Genomic DNA, 26,921 nt, shown 5'->3' on the forward strand with positions numbered 1-26,921 from the left:
CGAAATTATACAGCGGAGACAGATCTCCGAGAAGGCTATTTCGAGAACAGAGTCACTCGCGACGAAAGCTCTATGAGCGCCGTGTGTCTATTTTCTCATTACGTTATCATCACCAGTAAGAAATCGGTAAGTTGTTAGTCGAGCTTCACGCACATTGTAGGTGAGAGGTGTAACGGCAGTAGTTCAATAAATGCCTCCAGAGTAGCCATGGGACCCGTGAAGTTTCGCCAAGTTGGCCTGCACACCAGCCTGTACGACCTTGCGGTAACTGCCATGGACGTACAGATGGCGATATGTCTAGCAAGAATAACGTTTGCATTAATCTCAATCATGATTGTTAATCTATGATTGACGTGTAAACGCATACTAATTGACATGTAACGTTGAGAATTTTAAAACGTCACTATTATTAATAGTTGTAATTGAAGTTATTAATATAATGTAATTAAAAAAAATCCGCTCAACTAAAAGCGAAGAGTTAATAAACCTTGTCAAAAATAACGCACTTTTGTTTACGATTGTAAAGTAACAAAAGATCATAGATAATATATATTTACATTAGAATATTAGAAGCAACCAATCCCTAATCTGTATAAAAATTAAAAATGACTGTTTACAATTTGTATATTTTTGATAAATATGGCACATTACTGTATTATGGTGAATGGAATCGTTTAAAAAAATCTGGTATAACATTAGAGGAGGTATGCAACTTCATAAACTATTATATTATATTTTTTAATAAATACGTCGACATTGTAGGAAGCAAAATTGATGTATGGTATGCTATTTTCACTTAAATCTTTTGTAAACAAAATTTCGCCAACGGATCCTAAGGATGGATTTCTTAATTACAAAACGAGTAAATATGCATTGCACTATTTTGAAACACCTTCAGGTTTGAAGTATGTTTTACGTATACATTATTAATATCTTTACCATAATTAAAAAAAATTAATAATTTAGGTTTGTCATAAATACAGACGTTGTCTCAACAAATGTAAAAGAAGTTTTGCAGCAATTATATTCGAAAATATGGGTTGAGTATGTAGTAAGAGATCCTCTATGGGTGCCAGGAGCTCCTGTAACATCAGATTTATTTAAGAGCAAATTAGATGAATTTATAAGACAATCTAGTGTTTACAGTATTAAGAATATTTAAGTAAAACAGCGTTTTAGTTTAAGACTATAAGACTTTAATCATGAATTTCTATAACACCTAAGAAATATGTTTTTCTTTTGATATACATAGCTATTTGTTCTAAAATTACATACATACAAATACATATATGTATGTGTCAACGTATACATGAAACAACTATAAATGTTTTATTCGAATTATTGATATCTTAATATTTGAATTGTTAATGTTTTATTCTTGTTCATACAAGAATTGAAAAAAAAAACTGGATTGAAAATTTAACTTTTGCTAGTGCAAAATGCTTTGCAAATTCTTTTAACACTATAAATCTATCACAGGATTAACTTTTTTTTTAATTTTTAGTTACGAAAAGTTAAAATGCAATTTTTTCTATTTTATTAGTTGTAATATTTCAATAATTTTGTATAATAACATTAAAAAATTGAGTTCAAAAAAACCTTCCAGACTTTAATTTTTTTTTTGATTGCAGTACATGCTGCACTACAAGAAAAGATAATAAAACATGTGGGATTTTGTTTAGTACACATTGCGCCGAGTTTTGTACGAATTTCAGAAACTATGACACTTTTTGATATTAATAAGCAGAATATTGATAACCCACTTCTGACTTAGGACTTATAAAGTATGCTCAAATATCCAAACTACAAAATCTGCGAAAGGATTTTTTAAGTTTTTTTATAACTAAAGCAAAAGTATTAAAAATTGGAAGCAGAGCATAACAAAAAATTTAATATTACTCGATTATTACAAATCAAAAAAAAAAATTCTTGTTTTCCGTAGATTTGTAAGTATGCGTGAAAAGTCTAGAGATTTAATTTCCAAAGTTTTACTAATTATGTTTTCCACTTAACGCATTTATACTTGTATAATCACAAATAAGTATTATGTATATTTGGTTTTCCATAAGCTTCACAATTCATATATGTAAATCATTTTTCAAATATAATTAAAAGTTCATATAATTCTTTAGAAATTTACATATGTATGTATGTATGTGAGTTTAGGTGTAAGTACATATTAGAAAATTTTATACCAAAAATAATAGAAATACATGCATTTAATCAAATTAAAGAGAAATATGATGCTATTTTTCTTCTAGTTCGTCAGGAAACTTAAAAACTTAACACAAGTTTCTTTAATATTTTTATTGCACGTCTATCATCCTTATTATAAGGATCAACTCACAACGGCTAATTTTCGAACCATAATTAAATGTGTATATGAATTATTTAAAATACTTTTTGAAATTTGTACATACATACATATAACATAACTTTTTCATCAGTGTCATTCTACAAATGTGAGAAAATTCCAAGCCTGACACACAACACAAAAGCCTGACTTGGCTGTTCAATAAAAATGCAGAAAAAACTCGAAAATATATTTAAACGAAATTATATTTGGGGTTATTTAATCGAAATTAAATTTCAAGTTGAAATTTGAATTTTTGATGTTTCTTCGATAACTTCACATTTCATTTTCATATAAAAATTATTTTATAGGTATTAAAATGAAATGTGAAATATTTTAATATAAAAGTTATTTTTTTTCATAGAAAGCTCGAAATGAAAATGTGTATGCATGTATGCAAAAAACATATGTATTTTTTTTCCAAGAAAAAAAAAAATAATTAAGTAATGGTAACATTCGAAATTTTTTTTTAAATATTGACATTTGTAAAAGTAGATTTTGAATTTTTGTAACAATTTTGGTTACTAAAAAGTAAAACGTATACTTGACGTCAAAAAGTTAATATTTTGGTACACGCCCATTGACTGGCAGTAGAGTTTCAAAAATTTTTCAAATCTATTCTAAAATCCTATAATGTTCTACATCTCTTTCCATAATAGCTAGAGTGTAAGCCGGGCAAGTAATTTATTTCTGCTATGTATAGCCATGACTTCCTGTTTGCTAATTTAACGTATTGATATTCGGTCTGTCTGCGATAAAACTTGTAAAAACTTTAAAAGATAAACAATTAAAAAAATTCTCACTTTAAACAAAAATAAACTAGACAGAAAACTTGAAAAAACTTTTAAAAACTTTATAAATATGTTATAAACGTGAAATTTATAAGTATTTATCAAACATAAACAAATATTTTTTGGTTATATCAAAAACCGAAAGTTTTGATTTTGAATTATAAAAGTGTGAAACTTAGAAAAACCATTTGTGAACCCTTTTTGGTTTGAAATGTTTTGAAAAAAAATTATTGTTGATGAAAAATAAAACCTTCAAACATAACCAAGAAAAACATATATTTCGACAGCTGTAAGATTTGAAAAGTTTTTAAAACACTAAATGTCACTTTACAAAACTTGTAAAAACTTTAAACATCAAGAAAATGGAATGTCATCATTTTCTCTCGTTTTTGTTCAAAAAGTATTATCCCAGACAGTTTGCATGCAAAAACTTTATAAAGTTTTTAAAAGTTTTTAAACACTTTCTTGTCCCAGACTTATTTTGAATAAAGTTTTTCCATAAAACTACGTCACTTGAAAACCAGTCTGTTAAAAGTTTACAATTTCAACTTCAAATAATTTAAGTAATATTCAGAAAAAAAAACTTTACTTATATGCATTTTATATCTAAAGAAAATTTTTGTATTTGTACAGCTTTTAGTGCAGGTCTTCATGTGTATATTCCAAATATTTCAATTCCTTTCAATTACTTTAGTTTATTAAAGTTATAAGTGTTTTGCTTTATTTTTGCTTTCACAAAACACTTCACTTATCACACAATTTAAAAAATGCTAACGATAAGAAAGAAATGTTACAGAAATACGAATTTTTCAGCGGATGCACATATAACTCGGACTGGTGGTACAGTGTATCTCTCATTTTCCTTCTAATGATGGGATTACCTAATTACCCCTTTTCCGTAAATTTTTATAATTTGGAATTCAGATGTTTTTGACAATGCATTATTTTAGTAAAATAAATCAAAACAGTACCTTAAAAGAATAGAGAGTATCCTAAGCGCAATGCTGCAAAAATATAATGTGATGAATATGCAATATTCATCACGTTATATTTTTGCAGCATTGCAAAATATTTTTTTATAACTATGTACATACACATTATGTAGAATGAACTACTCATATTAATTTAGCTGCATTGCTAAAAATTAGCAACTTTTGTTTATGAACACAAATAAAGCGCAATTTTTGTTTGTGTGTATCTCGATATAATGTGTTTATGAAGAAGCCTAATATTATAAGACAGGAATGAAATTTGAAACAGAAATTTTGAATCATAATAATATTAAGGACAAAGTTTTTATTATATCTAGTTCTTTGGAAAATTGAAACGATAGTTTATTATATATTCCTTATACCCAACAGAGTTAAAACTCTTTAGGTATAAGGAAAATTTTTTTCATAATATAATTACCTATATTCATTTTTAATTAAAAAAAAATTTAAATTTATATATTCCGAGTGGTTATATGTTCCGCGATTTTTACTGCCTATTTCTTATGATTACTAAATACATATATAATGCACCTTCATATATATTTGCAGAAATTTTAAAATGATTATAATCTTATCAAATTCGGTATAAAATAAAGTCAAAATATAGAGATTTTTAAAAAAAGTCTTAAAAAACTATATTTTAGAAATCTTAATTAATTTCTTGTACATAGTTTTATATTATTGCAAAATCATCTGAATTAAAGAAAAAAAAGAAACAATACACAAATATTTTAATCTAATTCATAAGATAAAAACAATATTTTAAGAATTTTGCAAATGTTTTAATGCAGATTTTGCCGCAGACACTTTTGCTTCCTTTTTATTTTTGCCGAAACCATGCACTTCGATGCGTTCATTTCGGCAGGTAAAGGAACACTTCACCATAATTACATCATCATCCACAATAGGACTGTCAAATATTGGATCAGATCCATGATATTCATACAATTGCCTGACTATTTGAATTGGAACATTAGCTATAAATTCATATATTTCTACCGACATCAGATTGAATATCACATTCCAAGTGGTGTTAAGATCATTTCCAGAATCCAAAAACACTGCACCAATAAGAGCTTCAAAAATATCACCCAATGTTTTAGGAACATTTATGTAGTCAGCCATCTTAGAATTTACTTCATTTTCTAACATTAAGATTCTTACTTGGTCTGTAACTTTAAAATTATTTTGAGCCTGGAATTCTGTAAATGTTATTATACTCTGTGTCAATGCAGCATTTTGTGATAGCAAAAATAAATGAAACTTATGCCTAACAGTTAAACAAGCTAAAGTTACATTATTAACTAAAGCTGACCGTAAATCAGTTAATTTTCCAGGATCCATATCGCCACATCTTTCAAATATATAACATGTTATTAGAAAATCTAAAATTGCATCACCTATAAATTCTAACTGTTGATAACAACCTGTTAATCTATTTGTAGGATATGATGGATGCGTGAGAGCCTGTAATAAGTATGCGCGATCACGAAACTTATATCCCAAATTAGCTTCCAACTGCTGAAAGTTCAGGAGAAATGAATCCACCTCTCTATCGGTAATATCAGTGCGCAATCTGGGATTTCCAAGGTCTATATTAAGGAGATTAATTAAATCTGGAGTTGTCGGAATAATTCCGAAATATTCCAGCATAAGAAAGCTTTTTTTCACGCCATAAATTTTTATGCACACTCCTAATATAGCTTCAACGGCATCAGAGCAAATTTTATCGGATATCCATGTTTTGTTTAATAAAAATGACATATCACTTTCATTATTTGGATAGTTTTCATAATTTGAAAATTTTGATTGAAAATCAATCAAAGTTTGTTCGCTACACTTTCCAGTAAAAATTTCTTCCATATTTAATTCCAACTCAGTAAAAACAGAAGGTGATATATCATCGCGACAAACTAGTTCTTCAGCATTTTTGGGTATATTAATGGATGGTGGCTTCCATTCACTATTAGGCTTAAATGCTTTAGTATATAGAGCCCCTGAAATACATAGAAAATTGGATTTAAGACACGCTTAATAGAAAAGAAAATAAATTACCAGGTAAATTCATTTTAATAGCGTGATAGAGTAAATTCCTATTGCTAGTGAATTGACCTTTAACTTCCGTTAGAAAACCTTCATTCCAAGAAGGATGTTTGTGAAGTAACCATAAAGAAATACTAAATTTCAAAAATGAATCTCCTAATACTTCCAATTTTTCACCGTCAAAAACATCATTTGCTCCTGCCGCCGTAATTGCACAAAGTATTTCCCACTGTTCTGGGCTTTTTAAACAATTATCATCAACATTTAAAATGCTTATAAAAGTTTTTTCGCTCATATTAACATCGCATATAGCATTTTTCGATGTAGTTGGAAGATCCTTTTTATTAAGCTTCAAATTATTTATAACAGAAAATTGTTCATTATCATCAGTTATAGTCAATTCAGCAAATTTTTGTAATGAAATAAAATAGTGAAAATAATCAACATCGACTTTGTACAAATTCTGAATATTTCTTGCAAGGTCGCAGGGTTCTTCGTGTTCACGCCAATTATATATTTGATTTCTATTTTGCTCAATTCGTTTAACTTTTTTGTCTTCAAATTTTTCATCAAAAAAATTTGAGAATTCTTTAGGTTTTTCGCATTTTTTTACTCGAAGCAATGTTTTATCTACTATTAAAGGTCTTGGATCATAATTTTTAGAGTCAATATTTAAAAAACTGTTTAGAGAAATTCTTATCTCCTCGGCTATTAATATATAATGTAAACGAAATAAAATTGATGGTAGAAACCTTGCTTTTAAATAAAAATGACCAGGAAAATTAAAATTGTGCACTAGTTCAGGTACTAATAATATAGAATTAAAACGCTTTGATTTCTTTTTTTCTTCATTGTACGTTAAAAAATTAATACGAGATGTGAATGGTTCAACTTCCAGCATAAATGAATTTGTTTGAATTACTTTTTGACCCCATTTATCTTGCAAGTATGTAACAAATGATTCATGTGCGCCGTCCGGAAAAGGACTCAGAGGGGTTAAATCTCTACGTATTTTTGTGACAATAAATCTTACAGAATCATCTGATGTGTACCACGTTGCTACAAGGTTATGCAAATAATCTTCTGCTCTAATATTCATTTTCTTACGTTGAATTATGTCGATTTTGCTAACATCATTGATATTTTGAATACTTTCTACAAGTTCCCAATCTATTTTCTCACCGTTAATTGTGGGTACGATAATGTACGAATTTTCTGCATTTCGAAAATCTTGTGCATAATTACTTGACCATGTATCTTTAATTAATTTTCTAAATAACATAGTATTAAAATTTTTTAATTTTATGTACTGTTCTCTGTTATAAATTACGGTTTCGTAAGGACGACTTGAAATTTGTACAGTTACACGCCCCTGCGACATAAACAACGGCATCGGAGCGATTTTGGGCAGCTTATTTACTAAAAGGATGGCAAAATTTGCTTTGTTACTCAAAGAATCGAACACGTGATAATTTTCATCACTTCTTTCGAATTCTGGCAAAATGTTGATTGTATAAAAATAACAGACGCTACCCAAAACAGGTTCATTGGAGCATAGTTGTTTAGGGAAGTTTAAATTATGAATTCTTCGATTTTTTCTATGTCCAGCTAAATATTTGTCATCTAGAAAAATATTTTGAATAACAAAATTAAATGAAAATAAGAACATTTTATAAATAAAATAAAAGGTACCGTCAGGATATTTTTGCCACTCTTTGAAATAAATTGATTGGTGATAATCGAGACATTGCTTTCTACTTACTGGCAAAAGATGGTCGTTTAACTCGCCCTTCTGATATAACATTATACAAGCTTTAAATGCCGCAGATCTCTTGGCCCATTTGATAGTAGGCATTTCATCACTCTTAAAATATTTTATTTTTATTAATAATTTCATTTGAATATAGTTATCTTACAATTATATCTTCTTTAATTGTTGATTGCAGGGGCAATAATAATTTTACTCTTTTCTTTTCGTTTCCTGTATTAATTTTAGAATATTTTGGGGATGCAATAGTGTACGCATCATTTGGTAATGAATCACAATACCTGCTGCAAAGAGGTATAGCAACATCAGCGTCAAGTTTTGCTCCAATTTTGCTATAAAATGGTTCAATTAATGTCTCGAATTGTTTATCTATTTCTTCTTGAAGCGGGAGGCTGCGATCTATGGTTTTGTTGATTAGATAATTTTTCAATTTCAGATCAATTTCTTGATACTTCTTTACTTTTAATATTAATCCATTTTTTTTACTATTTCCCACCATCATAATATATGTAGAATCCTGCATGCGTGCCCGCCCTTTTGTTTGTAAATATGATGCAAATGATTTTAATTCATCGTAAACTATCACATAATTACATGATTGTATATCAATGCCCTCTTCTAAAACGCTTGATGCAACTATGAGATTGCATTCGTTTTTGTTAAAGTTATTAAGAATTTCTCGATTTGTTTTTCTTTCTAAGATACATTCTATTGATTCTGGTAATAATTCGTGAACTCCTACCATAAAATTTGCTATGACAGGAATATTGTCGTTATATTTTACGAAATTTTTTATTATGTGATGTAAGTTTTTAGCTGTATGACGTCTCTGAACAAAAACCAAGCATTTAATATCAGACGTGGTTTTCCCTACGAATTCTTTTTTTAAATATGTCAGTAGCGAAACTACTTTGCGTGATGAAGTATCATATATAACATCTAATTCTGTTTCAGTTTCATCGTCTGCATCAAATATAGTATTTCTGAGCAAATGCAATATTCGCTCTACATACGAAATTATAATTCTATACATATTTCTGGAAGCGATTGTTTCCGCCCTTCGTTTTTTCAACTCAACTTCTACTAGAACAGATAGCATGGCAATATAACCTCCATACAAACCAAGGTCATTTAGCTGATATACATAATCTTCTAACAAATTTTTCATCTTCTTTATGGGATTAATATAGCGGGTTGTTTCCATATTTTTAGTCAAAACAAAATGAGTCTCATCTATTTTGAAATCTTGAAATTTAGAAATGCATTCTGAAACTAATTGTTGAATGGAGTTTGTAATACGATGTTTAGAATCTATGTCATCAAAGCTTATAAGTACTTCCTTTGGTTTTGTGGAGTACCTGAGTAGGTAAATTTTCTATTTGAGCTAATAAAATAGTTTAATCACTTATAATTTAATAGAAAGACAAAATTCAAATCTACGAAATTCAAATTTTCAAAATAAATAACCAGTTTACTTACAGTAAAACATTTTGAAGATGGTTAAAAGATGATACTGTAGCTATTTTAGCACGAAATACAGCTTCAAGGTTTTTTAATTCTTCAATAATATTGTCCGTTGTTGATTTGATAAGAATTCCAGTTAAACCAATAACTCTGGGTAAGCTTTTTTGACAGGCATCTGCGAATTGCCCCATTAACTGTAACATGGGATGACCTTTGGTGGCATGATGACACTCATCGAATATCATCAGATTTATTTGATTAATTGATAAATATTTATGACGCACAATATTTAATATTATCTGCGTTGTAGCTACAATAACCTAAGTAATACGTTACAAATATACATAGGAAGTTAATTTGAATATACATAAAAGTTTCAAAAATTTCATTGTTAATAACACTGAATAAATCTGTAATAAAAATGTAGTATATAATTTTCTTAAGGCATTGAAATTTGTTTTTATACCAAACACTGAAAACGGCGTAGAAATCAAACATAAATTAAATTTTGAACAATAGGGTTCAAATCAAAGAGATTAATCTTAAAATGAATGATACATGTAAATATTTAATGAAATGCATACAGATCTAAACAGAAATAATTACGTGCCTGCGTTGAATCAAGTTCAATTTCCCATTTTTCTCGCTTCCAGTTATCGACATTCATATCACCAGTGTAAAGGCGTACTTTCAAACTTGTAAAATTTTTAACTACAAGAAATTGTTGCCTTGCTAAGGCAACCGTATTAGCCATAAATATAGATCTTTTTCCACCATTCTCCAAAGTTCTGAAAGAAATAAATTTATAAATTATGAAAAAGGTTTTCTAAATTTTATTCTTACCCTTCCAAATCTTTCGACATTTCTTTTAGGGCCATCAGCGCAATGAATGTCTTTCCAGACCCGGTTGGAAGATAAATAATAACATTTTCTTTCAAGGCATGCTGTAATAGTTGGTCTTGATAAATTCTTGACTTGAAAGAAATTTTTTCATCCACAATATCAAGCTGATATAGAAAAATGTTATTAGATTAGTTATTTTAAAATTAATCATACATAAGTATTTCTGTAAATCAATTATGAAACACATTATTATTACTTCTTCTTGTTCTTTCATTTCCATCATATTGCATCAGGAAAGATTGTTCTATAATTTAAAACCACGTCAGATTCAATTGAAAAAAAAAATACGTATGTGTATGCATGTAGATTTGTGAATTCCCTTTTTTTATTTATTTCCGTGCTTTTATTATAAAAGGTATGCATGCAAATAAATTTTCTATGTAAATCCTGTTATTAAAATTTACATTTATTCAAGAATTGAAATTAACAAATAAATTTAAATAACAATATATGTATTTTTGCACAAAACAGTTTAAACCAGAAAAAAATAAAAATGCATTTATTTGTGAATTCAGAACATTACTCATTGCAATTGCACATAGAATTTTCAAATTGGAAAATTCAGAGGAGTCGCTATTACTTCATGTAAAATGTGTGATTGCGATTTGCGATATGATTTGTTAGATATTAATGGTTTAAATGTTCGATGTAGTTTGACGTTATTGTCATTTTGAGCATGGTATAAAGATTTCAAAACAACGAATTAGAATACTAAAGGAAGGAGCATCTTGAAAAAACAATGAAGACAAATATTTCCTAGTTGTCTCTTTCGTTGCTTCGAGCATTGTCAAAGTCGTAACAAGAGCTTTAAAATGAAAAATATTTTAAAATATTTTACAAAATACTATAAAGTATTTTTCATTTTAAATATCTGTAAAAAAGAAATAAAATATGAACAAAACTCATTATTTGTTTTTTTCTTTGAATAAATTTATTCTATGAATAATAAAATTATAAATTTCGGTAAAATATTTGAAATGCAAACTTCTTTGTTAATAATTCCAATCCACTTTCATTTCATTTCATCACTTCTAGGAAAACTGTAATTATATATAAAAAAAAGACCAAATTAAAATATTCGAATTATTTTTAATTTAAAACAAAACTAAAACAGGTGGTTCCTTTCCAAAAATTAAAAACTTAGTAAAATTACAAATTTAGAATTAATCAAATCACTGTTGAATAAATATTTCTTTTAATTATTGAAATGAATAATACGTATATTCACATGTATGCATATGTTGTAATAAAACTATTTGTTTTTACAAATGAGAGTAACTATTTAGAACTATACACATTTTTCCTTTTCAACACATTTTTTTCACTTGTTATATTTTTTTTATAAGCTTTTATCAAATAGTATTGTTTTTTTTAACACCTATTATTAAATATTTTATAATTTTTTATTTACAATCTAATGCACTAATTTTATAAACAAAATTTTCTTTGTTTACTTTTTATATAGCGGCACATAATTTTCTAAAAAAAAAACCTTTGGTATTTAATGTTGATTTCAGTTTGACAATTTTCGGAACAAAGAAAGAGGCTTACCTAAAGTTTTTGGCTTTACTATGTTTTTTTTAAGATACGATTTTTCAGTGAGTGTAAGCGAGATAGAAACAAAGATGCTTCTTTCTATATTTCTAATTCGTTTTGGCAAAATATGTTCGTTGAAAAAATCTGATGTTGACGTTATCTGTTTAAAATATGTCTACTGTACGTGTAATAAACGAAGAAATAATAAGAATTTTTTTTGTATATTATATTTTATACTAGGGGCCCCTGTGGTTTGCTTATAAGCAGCATTATCTGTTGTAAAAACAGGATTGTGGCAATCAATTTTAAAATAAGTTTAGAAAAATTTGTACATATTATGGCATACATATGCAGGTATATACTTGTATAAGTTAACAACCTAAAATAAAGAGTTAACACATGCCGCCGAATCAGCAATTTTGTTGAGAAATATTTTGAAACGAAAGTTAACAGCCTAAAAATTAATAATTTAACACATGCCGCCGAGTCAGCAATTTTGTTGGGAACGAATTTTTGAACGAATTCCCATGCAACACAATATCACGTTGAAAGTAACAAAATATCACGTTGCACAGGTAGAGTCAAACACAAAAATTATAAAAATAATAATTCAATTGTAATTAAGATTTAAAACAGATCGGACGGAATAAAAAAGAAGAAAATCTAATTTTGTGCGTTTTAATTTTTTGATTTAATTAATAAAAAATATTAAGGTTGCGAGTTCTTTTTATTTTTTTATTTTTTTAAAATAAAGAAGCCCCAGGTAAATTAACTGGCGCCCGAGCAGGGACCGTCCCAAGGTATAGGAGTGCCGGGGTGAATAGTGAAATAAACTAAATAAGATTGAAAAGAAAAATACTAAAATACAAAAACATTTGAAGTGCCATAAAATAGAAAAAAAAATATAAACTTTTGAAAAATTTTATATTATTATAAAAAACAAACTGAAATTAAAAACATTTGAAGTGACATAAAATAAAACAAACTTTTGAAAAATTTTAGTTATCATAAAATATTAATTGGAAACTATAGAACAAATAAAACTATAGAACAAACTTTTGAAAAAAAATTTTAGTTATCATAAAAAATCAATTGGAAACAATAGAACAAATAAAATTCATAGGAAATAAAAGGAACAGCACTAGAAGAACCCCCCTCCGTATACCGCGCAGCAAGTAAGTAAATTTATTACTGAATTTATTGCAACATATCGAGCAAGAAAAGAGGCCCCTTAGTAGTCTTCAAACAGAGGACAAACAGGAGCTGTAGTACAGAGATTAACTGATACCGCAAAAGACACAAGGCTTAATGTTCACCTGAGTCTGGGTGAACGGTATTACAGTAAAATCCAACAAGTGCTAACAGCAGCCGCTTGCTCGTTGCAATAAAAGACTGCAGGACATCCTTCAGATGGGGCTCACTAACATCATCGTCATGTAAGTCAAGTTATAGTTAATTAAACAGGAATATTTCACTTACCTGAAAAGAAAAACATATATTTTTATCAGAAAAAAGAAACTTTAAAATCAAACAGAAAATTTTTTTTTGAAATAAAATAAAAGAAATATTATTACTAAAAGTGGTCTTGCAAGAAACATAAAATTCTAAAAATTATTAATTTTATAAAATCTTAAGATAATATAAAAAATAATAAGAAGTAAAACATAAACGATTTATAAATTCGTTATTATCATTTCTGTTCGAAATCTTCGTCAACAATTTTCTTATAATAAAAGAAAAGAGAAGTTTCGTATCAGAACAAATTAATTTATTGACAAGTATTTTTTATTCATAGAAGACTTCGTCAACAATTTCCTAAAAAATTAAAGGAAAAAGAAGCTTTTATGAGATATTATATCGAAACAAGTATATTGGAAATTTCAAGGGATCCCTCATCGAATTAATAAGATTTTACATTTTTCTTTTTCTCTAAATAACTTACTAATTTTATTTTTAACTAACCTACTAATATTTAATAACACATTTATTATAAGAAAGTAATAAAAACAATAACCATACAAATCAAAATTTTGTTTAATAAATTGTAATAAAATTGCATTTAACGAAAATAATTAAAGAATAAATTAAATACTTTAATTTAGAACTTAGAAAAATTTAAAATACCTTTTTCAGGAAAGGCTAAAATAAGTATGTAAGTAAATCCTAGCAAATTATCGTACCATAAATTTTTAACAAAAAATACTGTTGAAATAAGAAGAAAACAAGCATACAAAAGAAAGGAAAATAAAATAATAGATTTTCTGCTAAAACAAAAAATAAAACATAAATCATTCTCATTAGAAATAAAATTTTTTCATTCATTAATAAAAATATTTAAGTCAAATTCTGGATACTTTTTCATACAACTAAAATTCTAATATAAAATTGTACACGTATAAAAAAAATAATATAACAATAATCAATAAAATAAATAATTTATAGATTTTAGAAGACAAATAAACAAGAAAATTGTGTTTTTACGACGAACCAATTGTTTGAATTTAATAATTATATAAATATAGAATAACGAAAGGTAGAATAAACAAGACGTCTAAATCATAATAAATTGTTAATAGATCATTTGTAACGAAAGTTTCAAGGAAGTTTTATACCATTCAGAAATTTTTTCAATTCCAAACATAACGAAGGTGTGAGACAGTTTATGTAATATTTAGTAAATATCCTTCAGATTAAAAAATAATTAACATTGCACTGAAAAGTAGTTCATACCCCCTATATTAACTTTCACTTACCTTTCCAATTTTTTTAATTTCTTTCAAATTTTGAAATAGAAGAAACAATGACTCACGTGAATTTCGAGGGTTATCCTCAAGGTAGATCTACACCTGAAATACCCGATATAACCGAACCTGTGGTCAGTCCCATACCTACACCTAGACCGTTACAAGAAAACAGTGAATTAATTAGGGGTACCATAAAAGAAATGGTACAACATGAAGCAAAGAGATACTTTGAAGAAACTAGTAACGACATGAACGACAGATATGACGATTCTGACGAGGAACTAGACTTTGTTTGCGGGGATATAGAAAGTATGGACAAAGTACCCGACATTGTAAAAACACTCAGGGAATTCTCTGGAAAACCTGGGGAGTATGGCTCCTGGAAAAAGGGAGTTGATAGAATTCTGAGAGCTTATTATCATTTAAAAGGGACAGGGAAATATTTCGGTATATTACATACCATACGAAGCAAAATAGTAGGTAGCGCAGATGTGGCCTTGGAATCGTACAACACGCCACTGAACTGGGCTAAGATAGTAAAATGCCTCGATCTGCACTATGCAGATAAGCGAGACATCGAGTCCTTGGAACATGAAATGACGGAAACAAAACAGGGAAATCTTACTGTCGAGGAGTTTTACAAAAAAATTTACCAACACCTTTCCCTTATTTTCGAAAAGCTATCCCCAGAAGAAATGCCCCAGGAAGCACATAAAGCGCTAACTAACATGTACCGGAGGAAGGCCCTAAATACCTTTATAAGAGGACTAAACGGTGATCTTCCGAGACACCTAAGCATAAAGGAGCCAAGGGATTTACCACATGCCTTGCATTTAGCTTTGAAAGTCGACCATATGAAAATTAGATCACCCAAACACTCTGGTGGTGCACCAACTGCATCTACCTCCCACTTCCCTCACACACGTATGCCAATGCAGTACGACTCATCGAGCTCACGCTTCCCAAGACCGAGACCACGATTCGACCCCACTCAAGGCTCTTGGGGACAGAACAAAAACTACAATAACATACACAACGCTCGTCCTCATGCAAATAACCCATACACAAAACACAATGCACGAAACACTTATAACGCCCAAAACAATCTTCCTCAAGAACAAACAAACCCAACAACAAAAGTCGAACCGGCAAATTCTCACCATTCTCGACAGTCACGATTCGATCAAAATAGAAATTTCAGTGGGAATTACAATAGTAACTACAACAGGAGACCAAATCCATACAAAAATTACCATAATAACATGACACAGAGAATCAACTATACTAGATATGAAGATGGAAGAAATAAGGCAAACCAACAATCGAGGAATACAGAGGCTTCATGTCAAAAGTGCGAATGCAATAAAAACAACAGTAATCCTTTTCTAGACTGAACTGTTCCTCGTTGCCGTATATCGAACACCAAACGGGAAACGGGGAATTGTTGAAAATACTTATAGACACAGGCTCAAACAAAAATTTTATACATCCTCGACTAATACAAAATCCTATACCAAATGACGAAAACTTCCTAGCAAACTCGGTTGGTGGTAACGTCATTGTTACGCACCACGCCTTTATTAATGTCCTTACTCCTGAAATTCCAAAAATAAAGTTTTATATCCTACCCAACTTAACACTTTTCGACGGTATATTAGGGAACGACACTATGAGAGAACTGAACGTTACAATTCACACGGATAAAAACTACCTGGAACTCATAAATAATGTTAAAATTCCGTTTAAACAACAGGTTTCTGAATCTGTAAATAGAATCCAATTAAGGACTTCTCATCTGAATGAACTTCAGAAAAAGAAACTAAATTGCCTTATAAATGAGCATCAAAAATTATTTGCTGACCCTGACGAGAGGCTCACGTACACTACTCGAGTACAGGCCGAAATACGCACTACATCCGATGACCCCGTGTACTCTAAGACATATCCATACCCAATGGCATTGAAAAAGGAAATTGAGGAACAAGTTCAAAGGTTATTGGACGATGGTATTGTAAGGCCATCTAGGTCGCCTTATAATTCCCCCGTATGGGTGGTTCCCAAAAAAGGGGATGCCTCAGGGGAAAGGAAATACCGGATGGTCATAGACTATCGGAAAATTAACAAAATCACAATACCAGACAAATACCCAATCCCCGAAATTAATGATGTACTAGCAAATCTGGGAAAAAACAAAGTATTTTCAGTGATAGATTTGAAGAGTGGTTTCCACCAGATACCACTTAGGGAGAGTGATATAGAAAAAACGGCGTTTTCCATTAACAACGGAAAATATGAATTTACAAGACTTCCCTTTGGACTGAAAAACGCACCTTCGCAATTTCAAAGAACACTCGACGATATACTAAGACAACACATCGGTACAAAGTGTTATGTTTACATAGACGATATTGTGATACTGGGAAAAAACGAGGAGGAACACTTCGAAAACTTAAGAGACATTTTTAAGACATTGGAGGACGCTAACATGAAAGTCCAATTGGACAAAAGCGAGTTCCTCAAACGCGAGGTGGAATTTCTTGGATTTTTGATCTCAGCTGACGGAATTCGACCAAACGCGAAAAAGGTCCAGGCAATTTGCGACATGCCTCCACCCAAAAATTTGAAACAACTTAGATCGTTTTTAGGAATGTCCGGGTATTATAGAAGGTTTATCCGTGACTACGCAAACATAGCAAAACCACTTACACTGCTTTTAAGGGGGGAAGGGGGACGTGTGTCCAAGTCCCAATCAAACAAAACATTGATAAGTTTAAATGAGGAAGCAATGCAAGCGTTCATGCAATTAAAAAATGCCTTGATTTCTGAGGTAATGTTAAATTACCCAGATTTCGACAAAGACTTCGAATTGACAACGGACGCATCCAACTATGCCATCGGAGCAGTACTATCGCAAAACAAGAGACCGATCACCTTCTTATCTAGGACACTGACAGTAGCTGAAGAATCCTATGCAACAAATGAAAAGGAGTTGCTGGCAATCGTTTGGTCCCTCACTAATCTGAGAAATTACTTGTACGGAGCGAAGCGAGTCGTAATCTATACTGATCACCAGCCGCTTACATATGCGCTCAGTAACAAGAACTCTAATAGTAAATTGAAGCGCTGGAAAGCGATTATTGAGGAATACAATTACGAATTGAAGTATAAGCCGGGCCACACAAATGTGGTGGCTGGCACATTATCTAGACTAACACCTGATTCACAAGTTAATACCTTATCCATAACCCAATTAAGCACTAAAAGCTCCTCGCGCAACCACATCCAATGCGTCACTGCACCTATAAATGCATTTCGCAATCAAATAATACTAGTAACCGACTTCAAAGAAGATTGTGGACTGGAAAAGCCCTTTCCAAATTATACGAGACACACCATAACTCAAAAAAGTTTTACGGAGAACGATTTAAAAACTATTCTAAAAAAATATCTAAATCCAAATATCCTAAACGCAATCAAAGCAGATGAAAGCTATATGTGTTGCATTCAAAAATTATACCAAGAACATTTCGAAAACTATAAAATTAGATTCACGAGTACAATCGTTAAAGATGTCCCAGACGAAACTGAACAGAAGGAAATTATAATCACGACACATAGACGAGCTCATAGAAACGCTAAAGAGAATGCGGCTCAAATCACGCGCGAATATTACTTTCCACAGATGAGGAAAAAAATCACGGACTTAGTAAAAATCTGCACTATATGCAGAGAAAATAAATACGACAGACATCCGAACAGACCAGAGATTCAAGCTACACCAATTCCGAGTTTCCCTGGACACACTCTACACATCGATATTTTTTCAACAGAGTCTAAGTTGGCAATTACAGCAATAGATAAATTGACCAAATTTGCACAGGCAAGGGTAATAAAGAGTAGGTCAATCGAAGACATTAGACTTGCGTTGAGAGATATATTGTTCTATTATGGAATTCCAGAATGGGTAGTGATGGACAATGAAAAGGCTTTCAATTCGGCCTCCATTAAAGCAATGATGGAAGACGAAATGAGGATCAAAGTCTTTACGGTTCCCCCGTATAAAAGTGAAACAAACGGGCAAATAGAAAGATTTCATTCTACGTTATCGGAAATCATGCGCTGCTCAAAAGCTGAGGAAGGAACAAAAGACTTTGAGGAACTACTACAAATGGCAGTAAACAAATATAATTTCACGATCCATACAGTTACCAATAAGTGTCCCATAGAACTCTTTCTAGGCAGAATCCCTAACATCACACCCGAGGAATACGAAAAAACTCGGCTCTCTAACATCGAAAAATTGAAAGAACAACAACTAAAGGACTTAAAAGCACACAACAAGAAAAGAAGGCCGGTAAAGCAATATCAAATAGGTGAAGTGGTTTATGTGAAACATAATAAACGTTTAGGGTCTAAACTCACCTTCAGATATAAGAAAGAAATAGTCGCGAAAAATAACAATACGACAATCCTTACAAAGTCTGGTAGGGTAGTCCATAAATCAAATATAAAATCCTAAACAATACCGATATTTTGCCACTTGATTACTCTATTACCCATAATATTTCTTCTGAATTTTTCAACTTTTGATAGTAACCTTGCTTATCCTTATAACATTTCTTTTACATTTTACAATTCTTGCACATTTTAGATTACTTATACCCGAAAGCTTAGCAGAGGTACAAATTTTGGACTATACCGGATCCTACATGATCGCAATTGAGGTCGGACAAGCAAAAATAGAAGAGGGGACATACAGACTAATACATGTAACGAACTTGAACGACTTACAAACAATACTGACTCAGATAGAAACAGTGCTGACGGTCGAAAATATAAAGACCCATCAATTATATCCTTATTTTCGACAGGAAGTGGAGCAAATACACGACCTGTTGGACGAATTCAAACCGACCCGAATAGCAAAAAGGTCTCTAAATTTCTTGGGTACTACTTGGAAGTGGATAGCTGGTTCACCTGACCATGATGATCTTGTCATGATCAAAGGAAGGATGAATAATATCCTAGAAAACAACAACAGACAGACTATTATAAATAAAACATTTCAAGACAGGATTAACAACATAACACTACTGACAAACCAAGTACTAGAAAGCATAAAAACAGAAAACAAACTTAACGACTACCAGGCTCTAAAAATTCAATACAAACTAAGGATCCTCAAAGAGGAGGTAGTGAACATTAAATACGCCATTCATTGGGCTAAAACAAATACAGTAAATCCCTTTTTACTTTCAAAATCAGAAATAAACACTCTCACACAAGTACTCCAAAAAGAAAACTTTCCTTACAATAATCCTGAGGAAGCATTAGATCTTGCAAATATTAAAATCATAACTAATAATTCTTGTTTATTTTATCTTTTAGAAATACCACTCACAAGTAAAAATGTTTATAGTAAATTGTTATTAAAACCTGTAAAAACAGGAGAAAATATTGTTAAAATAGATACGCAAAATGTTTTATCAGATAAATCAGATTTGTATGGTTTAAAAAACAATTGTAAGAACTTAGGAAATATATTTATATGTAAAAAACAAAATATTGTAAATTTAAATGACTCTACCTGTGAAAAAAAGCTGCTGAAGGGAGAAAACTCTACCTGCATCCTGGTCAACAATCACCACATCCCCTCAGTGGAAGAGATTGCTGATGACTTACTGCTCCTAAACCAATTTCAGGGAATAATTGAGATAAACGGAGAACCACGCGTACTAAATGGAACTTACCTTGTTAGATACTTCAATGCAACTATCAAGATTGGCTACCAAAAATTTGAAACAAGAGAAACATCATCAATCAAAATTTTGCCAGCTATCTTACAGCCACAACCCGTGAAGGAAGAAATACACCATCAATTTTCACTCGAACTACTCAAGGAGATTAACATAAATAACACCAAGGAAATCAAATTGTTAAAAACCGAAAAGCTAATGGGGAACATCATAAACTATGGACCACTAATAGTAATGGTAACAGGCTCGTTAGTTATATGCGTTCTCATCAAGTCAAAGCAACATGCCAAACTAATAATCAATAACACTCCAGAAGCTAAGGCTGATGTGAAAGAACAGGTCGTCAAAAAACCTGAAGATAAAGCTTCGCCATCAAACTTGGGTTTTAGCGAGAAACAAAGAATCTATAGCACAATTTCATCGGAGTTAGCCAAGCCGACCGTAAAACAAAAACACTCTGACTTCTGCATCCAAATGAGGACATTTGGTCATAAGGGGGGAAGAGTTAACAACCTAAAATAAAGAGTTAACACATGCCGCCGAATCAGCAATTTTGTTGAGAAATATTTTGAAACGAAAGTTAACAGCCTAAAAATTAATAATTTAACACATGGATGGCAATTAAAGGGCACGCGTGCCAAACTTGGCACGGAAAAAAAATTTGATGGCACGTTATAGTTGTGCCTCGACAAATTTTTATATAGATTTTTTTTCTAATAAAAAATCTAAAAACTCGTTGAAAAATTGATTGAATGAAAAATTTCCTAAAAATGATAATTTCCTAATAGCGAAATGACAAATATTCAAAACCAAACATATGTATTCAAATGTTATATTCTTTTTATTTTTGTTTTTTTTTTCACTTCACTAAGTAAAGTATTGAAAAAAAATTGAAAACGAAAAAAAATTCAAACCGCTTTGAAAATGCATTGAGTATTCAAAAATTTCAAAAAAGAAAAAACATAGTAAACTTTGAAGTTTTCTTTTTAAAACAAAAAAGTTGTGGTTTTTAGGGTATGAAAAATTATCCATATTTCATTTGGAGCGAAGTTAGCAAGAGTGAATGTCATAATTGTTTTTCTGAGTTTACACAACACGTGTCGTGTTTAGTTTTTTACCGTTATTTTTAATTGAAAATACTTCTAATAGAAAGTGAATGAAAAACATCGACCAATTTCTAATGCTAAATATTTTTACAGCTCTAAACTTGATTTCGGTAATGAACTAATTTAACAAATAAACATTATTTAAATATATATAATTTTTATCGTGTAATTTTAGATTTAATTATTTACCCCATTAACATGTCACCAATAAAAAAACAAAAACTACAGGATGTTCGCAGTTTTTTACCATCTTGGACAATTGATTACGGCTTTATTAAACATGGAGATAAGAGTCGTTGTGGTCTGTGTTCCGAAGTTATTGTATGTCGAACATCTTCTATTAAACGACATTTTGAAACTAATCACAGAGAAATTTCTGAAAAAAATATTGCCGAAAGAAGAGAATTAATATCACAACGATTAAAAGATGTTGAAAAACAATCAAATTTGTTTTCAAGATTTGTGAAAACTCCTAATAATATAACAGAAGCGAGTTTTGAAATTTCTTATTTGATTGCTAAACACTCGAAACCATTTTCTGACGGAACGTTTATAAAAACACTTATGTTAAAAGCTGCTTCCAGTTTGTTCCAAGATTTCAATAATAAGGAAAAAATTCTCCAAAGAATACAAGAATTACAGATGAGTAGAAATACTATTAAACAAAGAATTTTAAAAATGAGCATTAATATTTCCGAACAACTTCAAACCGATATTAATAGTTGCGATTTCTTCTCAATTTGTTTGGATGAAACAACTGACATAAACTCGTCTGCCCGATTAGCAATTTTTGCACGTTATTCAAAAGGGAATGAAATACGCGAGGAGCTGTTGAAATTAGCAAATATACCGGAAAGAACAAGAGGTGCAGATATTTGTGAAGTTGTTGTTAATGAATTAAAAAGCCTTAATCTCAATTTAAAAAAAATTGTTTCTATTACAACGGATGGAGCACCTAATATGACTGGTCCGGCAACAGGGTTTGTTAATTTATTTCAAGAACATGTCGGACATCCGATTATAAGATTTCATTGCATCATTCACCAGCAAATGCTTTGTGCAAAAGTAGGTACTAGCGATTTAAAAGAAGTTTCAGAAAAAGTTAATAAAATTATAAACTTTATTGTTGCACGTGATATGCACAAAAGACAATTTAAAAAACTTTTAAATGATGTCGATTGTGGATATGACACTCTTTTAATGTGCAATAACGTGCGTTGGCTGAGCCGGGCCATATCGTTAGAAAGATTTGTGAGCTGCTTGGATGAAATACGTCTGTTTTTGCGTGAAAACAATAGGGCCGATTTTAAAGAACTTGATGACATAGAATGGCTAAAAAAATTAATGTTTTTCACTGATTTAACATTACATTTAAACTCTCTAAATAAAAAATTGCAAGGGCGTGGGAAGACGATTGAAGTTATGTTTGGACTTATAAAGGGGTTTGAAGTTAAACTAGATATTTTCATTAGAGATATCGAATCTGGAAAATTTGAATATTTCCGAAAACTAAAAGTTTTTTTTGATGAAATACACATTTTTGAAAAAACTAATTGGAATTTCACCTATGAATTTACAAATATTCTTGTTTCTATTAAGCAACAGTTTGCACAAAGATTTCTCGATTTTAAAAGGATCGAAAATATTTTAAAAATTATTAATTACCCAGATTTATTTGATATGCAAGATTGTGACAATAACCTCCTTAATTGGATGCGATTAGATAATTTAGAAATGCAAATTATTGATCTGCAATCCAATCCAATTTGGGTAAATAAATTTGTGAATATGCGGAAGCTTGTTGAAGATTTAGAAAGCCATCGATCCCAAAATGTGGAATCAGAATGTTTCATGGAAAGTAAAATTTTAGAAGCTTGGAATAGTATGCCAGATACCTTTTATTCTGTCAAAAAATTAGCAATCTCGTTGTTAACGATTTTCTCTTCCACTTACTCTTGCGAAAGTCTTTTTTCCGTTTTGAATCATGTACATTCAAAGACTAGAAACAGATTAACAGCGGAAGATTCGGCAGCATGTATTACTCTGCAGTCAACAATGTACCAGCCCGACATAAAAACTCTTGCAAGTAATATGAAACAAAAAGTTTCTGATAAAAAATTAAATTAATATTTTTTCTATCTGTATTTATTAATTTTTATACCTTGAACTATCATATGTATAAATAAATATTATTACAACTTGTCATAATATTGTATTTACCTAACCATACCTGTACTTGGTACTGTGCTGGCACGGGAAAAAGTGTGACAATAAATTTCCCCAAATTTTGGCACTTTGATCAAACCCTATTTGCCATCCCTGTTAACACATGCCGCCGAGTCAGCAATTTTGTTGGGAACGAATTTTTGAACGAATTCCCATGCAACACAATATCACGTTGAAAGTAACAAAATATCACGTTGCACAGGTAGAGTCAAACACAAAAATTATAAAAATAATAATTCAATTGTAATTAAGATTTAAAACAGATCGGACGGAATAAAAAAGAAGAAAATCTAATTTTGTGCGTTTTAATTTTTTGATTTAATTAATAAAAAATATTAAGGTTGCGAGTTCTTTTTATTTTTTTATTTTTTTAAAATAAAGAAGCCCCAGGTAAATTAACTTATATGCATAAATATCATATTGGTTTGAATACTAATGATAAATAAAAGTAATGGAAATATTTTTAATTTAATAAATTTTAAGATGTAATATGTGTCACTGTTAATTACATAGATATGATTAAAATTCAATTTAAGAATTAGTTAACAATTAAAAACGAAAAATTTCCTTATAAACAACGTTATCTGTTAAAATATTTCCGTCGTCAATTTTTCCCTGACGAACCGTATCTTTGACTTGAATTTTTAAAGAATTGGAGTCTATGGCTTTTGAACATGCTGTGTATAATTGCTCATGCGAAAAGCACGGCTGGGGGAGATAGAGGCCAACCTTTTCAAAAGTTTGCCCTTGGGACTTATTTATAGTCATAGCATATGCAAGACGGATGGGGAACTGATGCCGAACAAAATTAAAAGGAAAGGAAATAGTACCTTTCACGTTAAACTTTAAAACCAAAGTGAATGTGAATTAATAAAAAATCAATGCCTCTTTTCTTTATACAGACCTGGCTTGGCTACTTACTCAATTGAAATTTCGCAAGCACACGAAGAATAATTGCCTTAGTACGTAACGTAACGTTATTCGTATTCTTATATCTCTCACAATTTTTAGTTTTATTTTTTTTAATTCCATTCCATGTTAAATACAACAACAAAAAATTATTTTACTCTTACTTAACTCATTTAAAATATTTCCCTTCCTTTTGCTTTTTATTTTTGTTTATGGTAGTAAAGCAAAAAAACAAAAAAAATATTACTACTCTTTTTTTATTCTCTTTCGCTTTTCGCTTTTCATTTTTTGTTTTTGTTTTACAGTATGTATAATCAATTGAGTAATCTACCCAGTATTCTCTTTTGCTATTTTCATTTTTTTGTTTTTGTTATTTATTAGATTATATGTATACCTGTTCATGAACTGGAAAAATCTTGTAAAATATTATATTTTATATTTTGATTTGATTCTTTTATTCAAAAATGCATTTTACAGCGAAAAAATAATACTTTAACTTTTTCATTCACATCTGTTGCTTAAAAAATCACTATAAACCTTTTCGAAGGATTTTTTCATTTGGCTATTTCGTCTTTAGTGAAAATATATTATAATAATTTCTTGAAATTTTTGTTTTCTGTAGCCATTTCTTTTTTCGTTACACCAACCACTCTGGCTTTTTTATTCCTCTAAAAAAAGTTCCTTTAAGATTTTAAGTATTTTGGATGTTATTCCTTTTTCAAATGTAGTTAGAATTCTAAAAAACTTCTTCTGTTGGAATTTCAATATTGCAAGATCCAGAAATATCATAAAGATCTTGTAATAAATGTGATATGTCTTTCTGAAAGCTTCTCCTGATAAAGGTAATTTTAAAAATGCTGTATCTTTCACTTTTCATTTACGCAAAGGACCATTTCTTTCAAATTTGAATCCTTTATTACAACATGTGGAAAAGTACGGAAAAAATTGATAAAAAAGAATTTTAAAGCATATTATTTGTTTCACTATAGTTTTTCACTTTGCAAAATGGATTCGTCGTTTTAATTTTTTTTAATTTAATTTTAATTTCTATAGCACCAAACATTTTTTTTTAACGATATACCCAAACTTTATATTTATTTTTTACTACGAAAGTAATAATATTTAATATATAAATACAAGAAAAGTTTTTAAACATTGGCCCTTATTATGAAAAAAATATTTTGTACGATACACGATATTTCTTATAGTTATCGTAGTGCTAGTGTTATGAAATTTGTTCATCGGCTTTGTATCGGACGATTTATCGTATTTCAAAAGAGTTTTTTTTTGTTATTTGCATGTAAACCAGCGTTTACCGTATTATGAAAAATTTTTGGGATTTCCCAATATGTTTTATCGGGCAATTTTTAATACATGATAGCACACGATAGTGTACAAGTAGTTTTTTAGTTAATAAAATTTCACTATTATTAACATAATTGAGAACTATAAGTCAAATTTAATTTTGTATTTTTAGGAACAGAATTGTCAGTAATAAATCTCAACTAAATAGGATAACTGAAATAATGGAGGAGAATTTAGATATTGCAAGAAATGTTTGTTCAAAAACTTGTAGCCATAAATTTTGGAACAAAATTTCGAATGAATTAAATGGTATAGGACCTCCTACAAGAGATCTCTAATCCTTCTTCATGTGATCCTTACTTCTTGATGTAGTATGAATGAAAATATTAATATATTTAATTGCTTTTTTAAATATATTTTCGAAATTTTAAATGCTTTATAATAAGTGTGAATTTATTTTGATATTTCTTCTCCAAAAATAGCCACTTCGATTTAAAAAAAAACCATATAAAATAAGGTCGTGCTTTCCAGTTTCTCTCTTAGCATTGCGACTTGTTAGATATAAAGACATTAAATGGAATTTAAGAAACAAACAAGAACGAATGAACTAAACAAAATTGATTATTGGGACTTGTTAGATATAAAGACATTACCGGACGTTAGACATAACATATCTGAGAGCAAAAAATGATAAACACTGAATAAAAAAAATTGCTGATATGCTTTTAGTGTGGAATATACGATATAAAATAAGGTTAAAAGAAATAATTGGATTTGTTTAATATGGCAGTTTAGGGAAATGTAAATGAGTGTTACAAAAATATATGCAATAAGTTTTGTGAATTATGAATGATATTAAATTAACTATTATACTCTTCTGGAGTATCTTCTGGACTATTTCTATGGAAAATATACAAATATATGTGATTATAAAAGAAGTATGCATTAGTGTGATTTATATTTTTCTTAGATTTAAAAAAAACAACACAAAAATTAACTTAAAATTTTTTTTTCGAAGTATTTTT

General features: G+C 29.8%; 4 protein-coding genes across 7 annotated transcripts in view; 3 read left to right on the top strand and 1 right to left on the bottom strand.

The window, feature by feature from the left end:
• The first annotated feature begins 384 nt into the window (after positions 1-384).
• LOC129611510 (trafficking protein particle complex subunit 1) lies at positions 385-2,077 on the top strand. Its single transcript, XM_055524693.1, has 3 exons — positions 385-704; positions 763-905; positions 967-2,077. Exons 1-3 carry the CDS (start codon positions 606-608, stop codon positions 1,160-1,162), a joined length of 438 nt encoding a protein of 145 aa, XP_055380668.1. The 5' UTR covers positions 385-605; the 3' UTR covers positions 1,163-2,077.
• A 2,663-nt stretch (positions 2,078-4,740) lies between these two features.
• Positions 4,741-10,948, bottom strand: LOC129609291 (endoribonuclease dcr-1). 2 transcript variants are annotated; one of them, XM_055521237.1, is made up of 9 exons: positions 10,838-10,943; positions 10,511-10,654; positions 10,255-10,418; positions 10,022-10,199; positions 9,427-9,731; positions 8,096-9,305; positions 7,872-8,043; positions 6,192-7,802; positions 4,741-6,133 (listed from the first exon to the last, which is right to left on the bottom strand). In XM_055521237.1, exons 2-9 carry the CDS (start codon positions 10,535-10,537, stop codon positions 4,899-4,901), a joined length of 4,902 nt encoding a protein of 1,633 aa, XP_055377212.1. In that variant the 5' UTR covers positions 10,538-10,654; positions 10,838-10,943; the 3' UTR covers positions 4,741-4,898. The 2 variants fall into 2 exon arrangements, with proteins under 2 accessions (XP_055377212.1, XP_055377203.1); XM_055521228.1 differs by having other exon boundaries at positions 10,511-10,948.
• Positions 10,949-20,584: 9,636 nt separating this feature from the next.
• LOC129614074 (zinc finger BED domain-containing protein 5-like) lies at positions 20,585-26,234 on the top strand. Its single transcript, XM_055528465.1, has 6 exons — positions 20,585-20,775; positions 21,550-21,566; positions 21,632-22,333; positions 22,409-22,668; positions 23,056-23,513; positions 26,069-26,234. Exons 1-6 carry the CDS (start codon positions 20,585-20,587, stop codon positions 26,232-26,234), a joined length of 1,794 nt encoding a protein of 597 aa, XP_055384440.1.
• LOC129611827 (ectopic P granules protein 5 homolog) overlaps positions 23,812-26,921 on the top strand; it is a 40,226-nt gene continuing 37,116 nt past the window's right edge. For 2 of the 3 annotated variants that reach the window (XM_055525212.1, XM_055525220.1), the window contains exon 1: positions 23,815-24,072. The gene's annotated coding sequence lies outside the window, so the exon portion shown is untranslated. Of the gene's footprint in view, positions 24,073-26,921 lie in introns of all 3 variants that reach the window. The other variant, XM_055525229.1, reaches the window with a different exon arrangement.

Source organism: Condylostylus longicornis, unplaced genomic scaffold (genome assembly GCF_029603195.1).
Source record: "Condylostylus longicornis isolate FDR11 unplaced genomic scaffold, ASM2960319v2 ptg000004l, whole genome shotgun sequence".
Taxonomy (NCBI): domain Eukaryota; kingdom Metazoa; phylum Arthropoda; class Insecta; order Diptera; family Dolichopodidae; genus Condylostylus; species Condylostylus longicornis.

What these genes read in the sequence shown, in the direction of transcription:
- LOC129611510 (XM_055524693.1), top strand. Translation starts at nt 606, where the DNA reads ATGACTGTTTACAATTTGTATATTTTTGATAAATATGGCACATTACTG. An exon ending in CTGGTATAACATTAGAGGAG is followed by an intron (nt 705 to 762) that starts GTATGCAACTTC and finishes TCGACATTGTAG; the next exon opens with GAAGCAAAATTGATGTATGG. An exon ending in GAAACACCTTCAGGTTTGAA is followed by an intron (nt 906 to 966) that starts GTATGTTTTACG and finishes TTAATAATTTAG; the next exon opens with GTTTGTCATAAATACAGACG.
- LOC129609291 (XM_055521228.1), bottom strand. Translation starts at nt 10,537, where the DNA reads ATGATGGAAATGAAAGAACAAGAAGAA. An exon ending in TTGAACTTGATTCAACGCAG is followed by an intron (nt 9,732 to 10,021) that starts GCACGTAATTAT and finishes CGTATTACTTAG; the next exon opens with GTTATTGTAGCTACAACGCA. An exon ending in GTGGCAAAAATATCCTGACG is followed by an intron (nt 7,803 to 7,871) that starts GTACCTTTTATT and finishes ATATTTTTCTAG; the next exon opens with ATGACAAATATTTAGCTGGA.
- LOC129614074 (XM_055528465.1), top strand. Translation starts at nt 20,585, where the DNA reads ATGGTAACAGGCTCGTTAGTTATATGCGTTCTCATCAAGTCAAAGCAA. An exon ending in AACAAGAGGTGCAGATATTT is followed by an intron (nt 22,334 to 22,408) that starts GTGAAGTTGTTG and finishes CAACGGATGGAG; the next exon opens with CACCTAATATGACTGGTCCG. An exon ending in CTCTTTTAATGTGCAATAAC is followed by an intron (nt 22,669 to 23,055) that starts GTGCGTTGGCTG and finishes GTTTCTATTAAG; the next exon opens with CAACAGTTTGCACAAAGATT.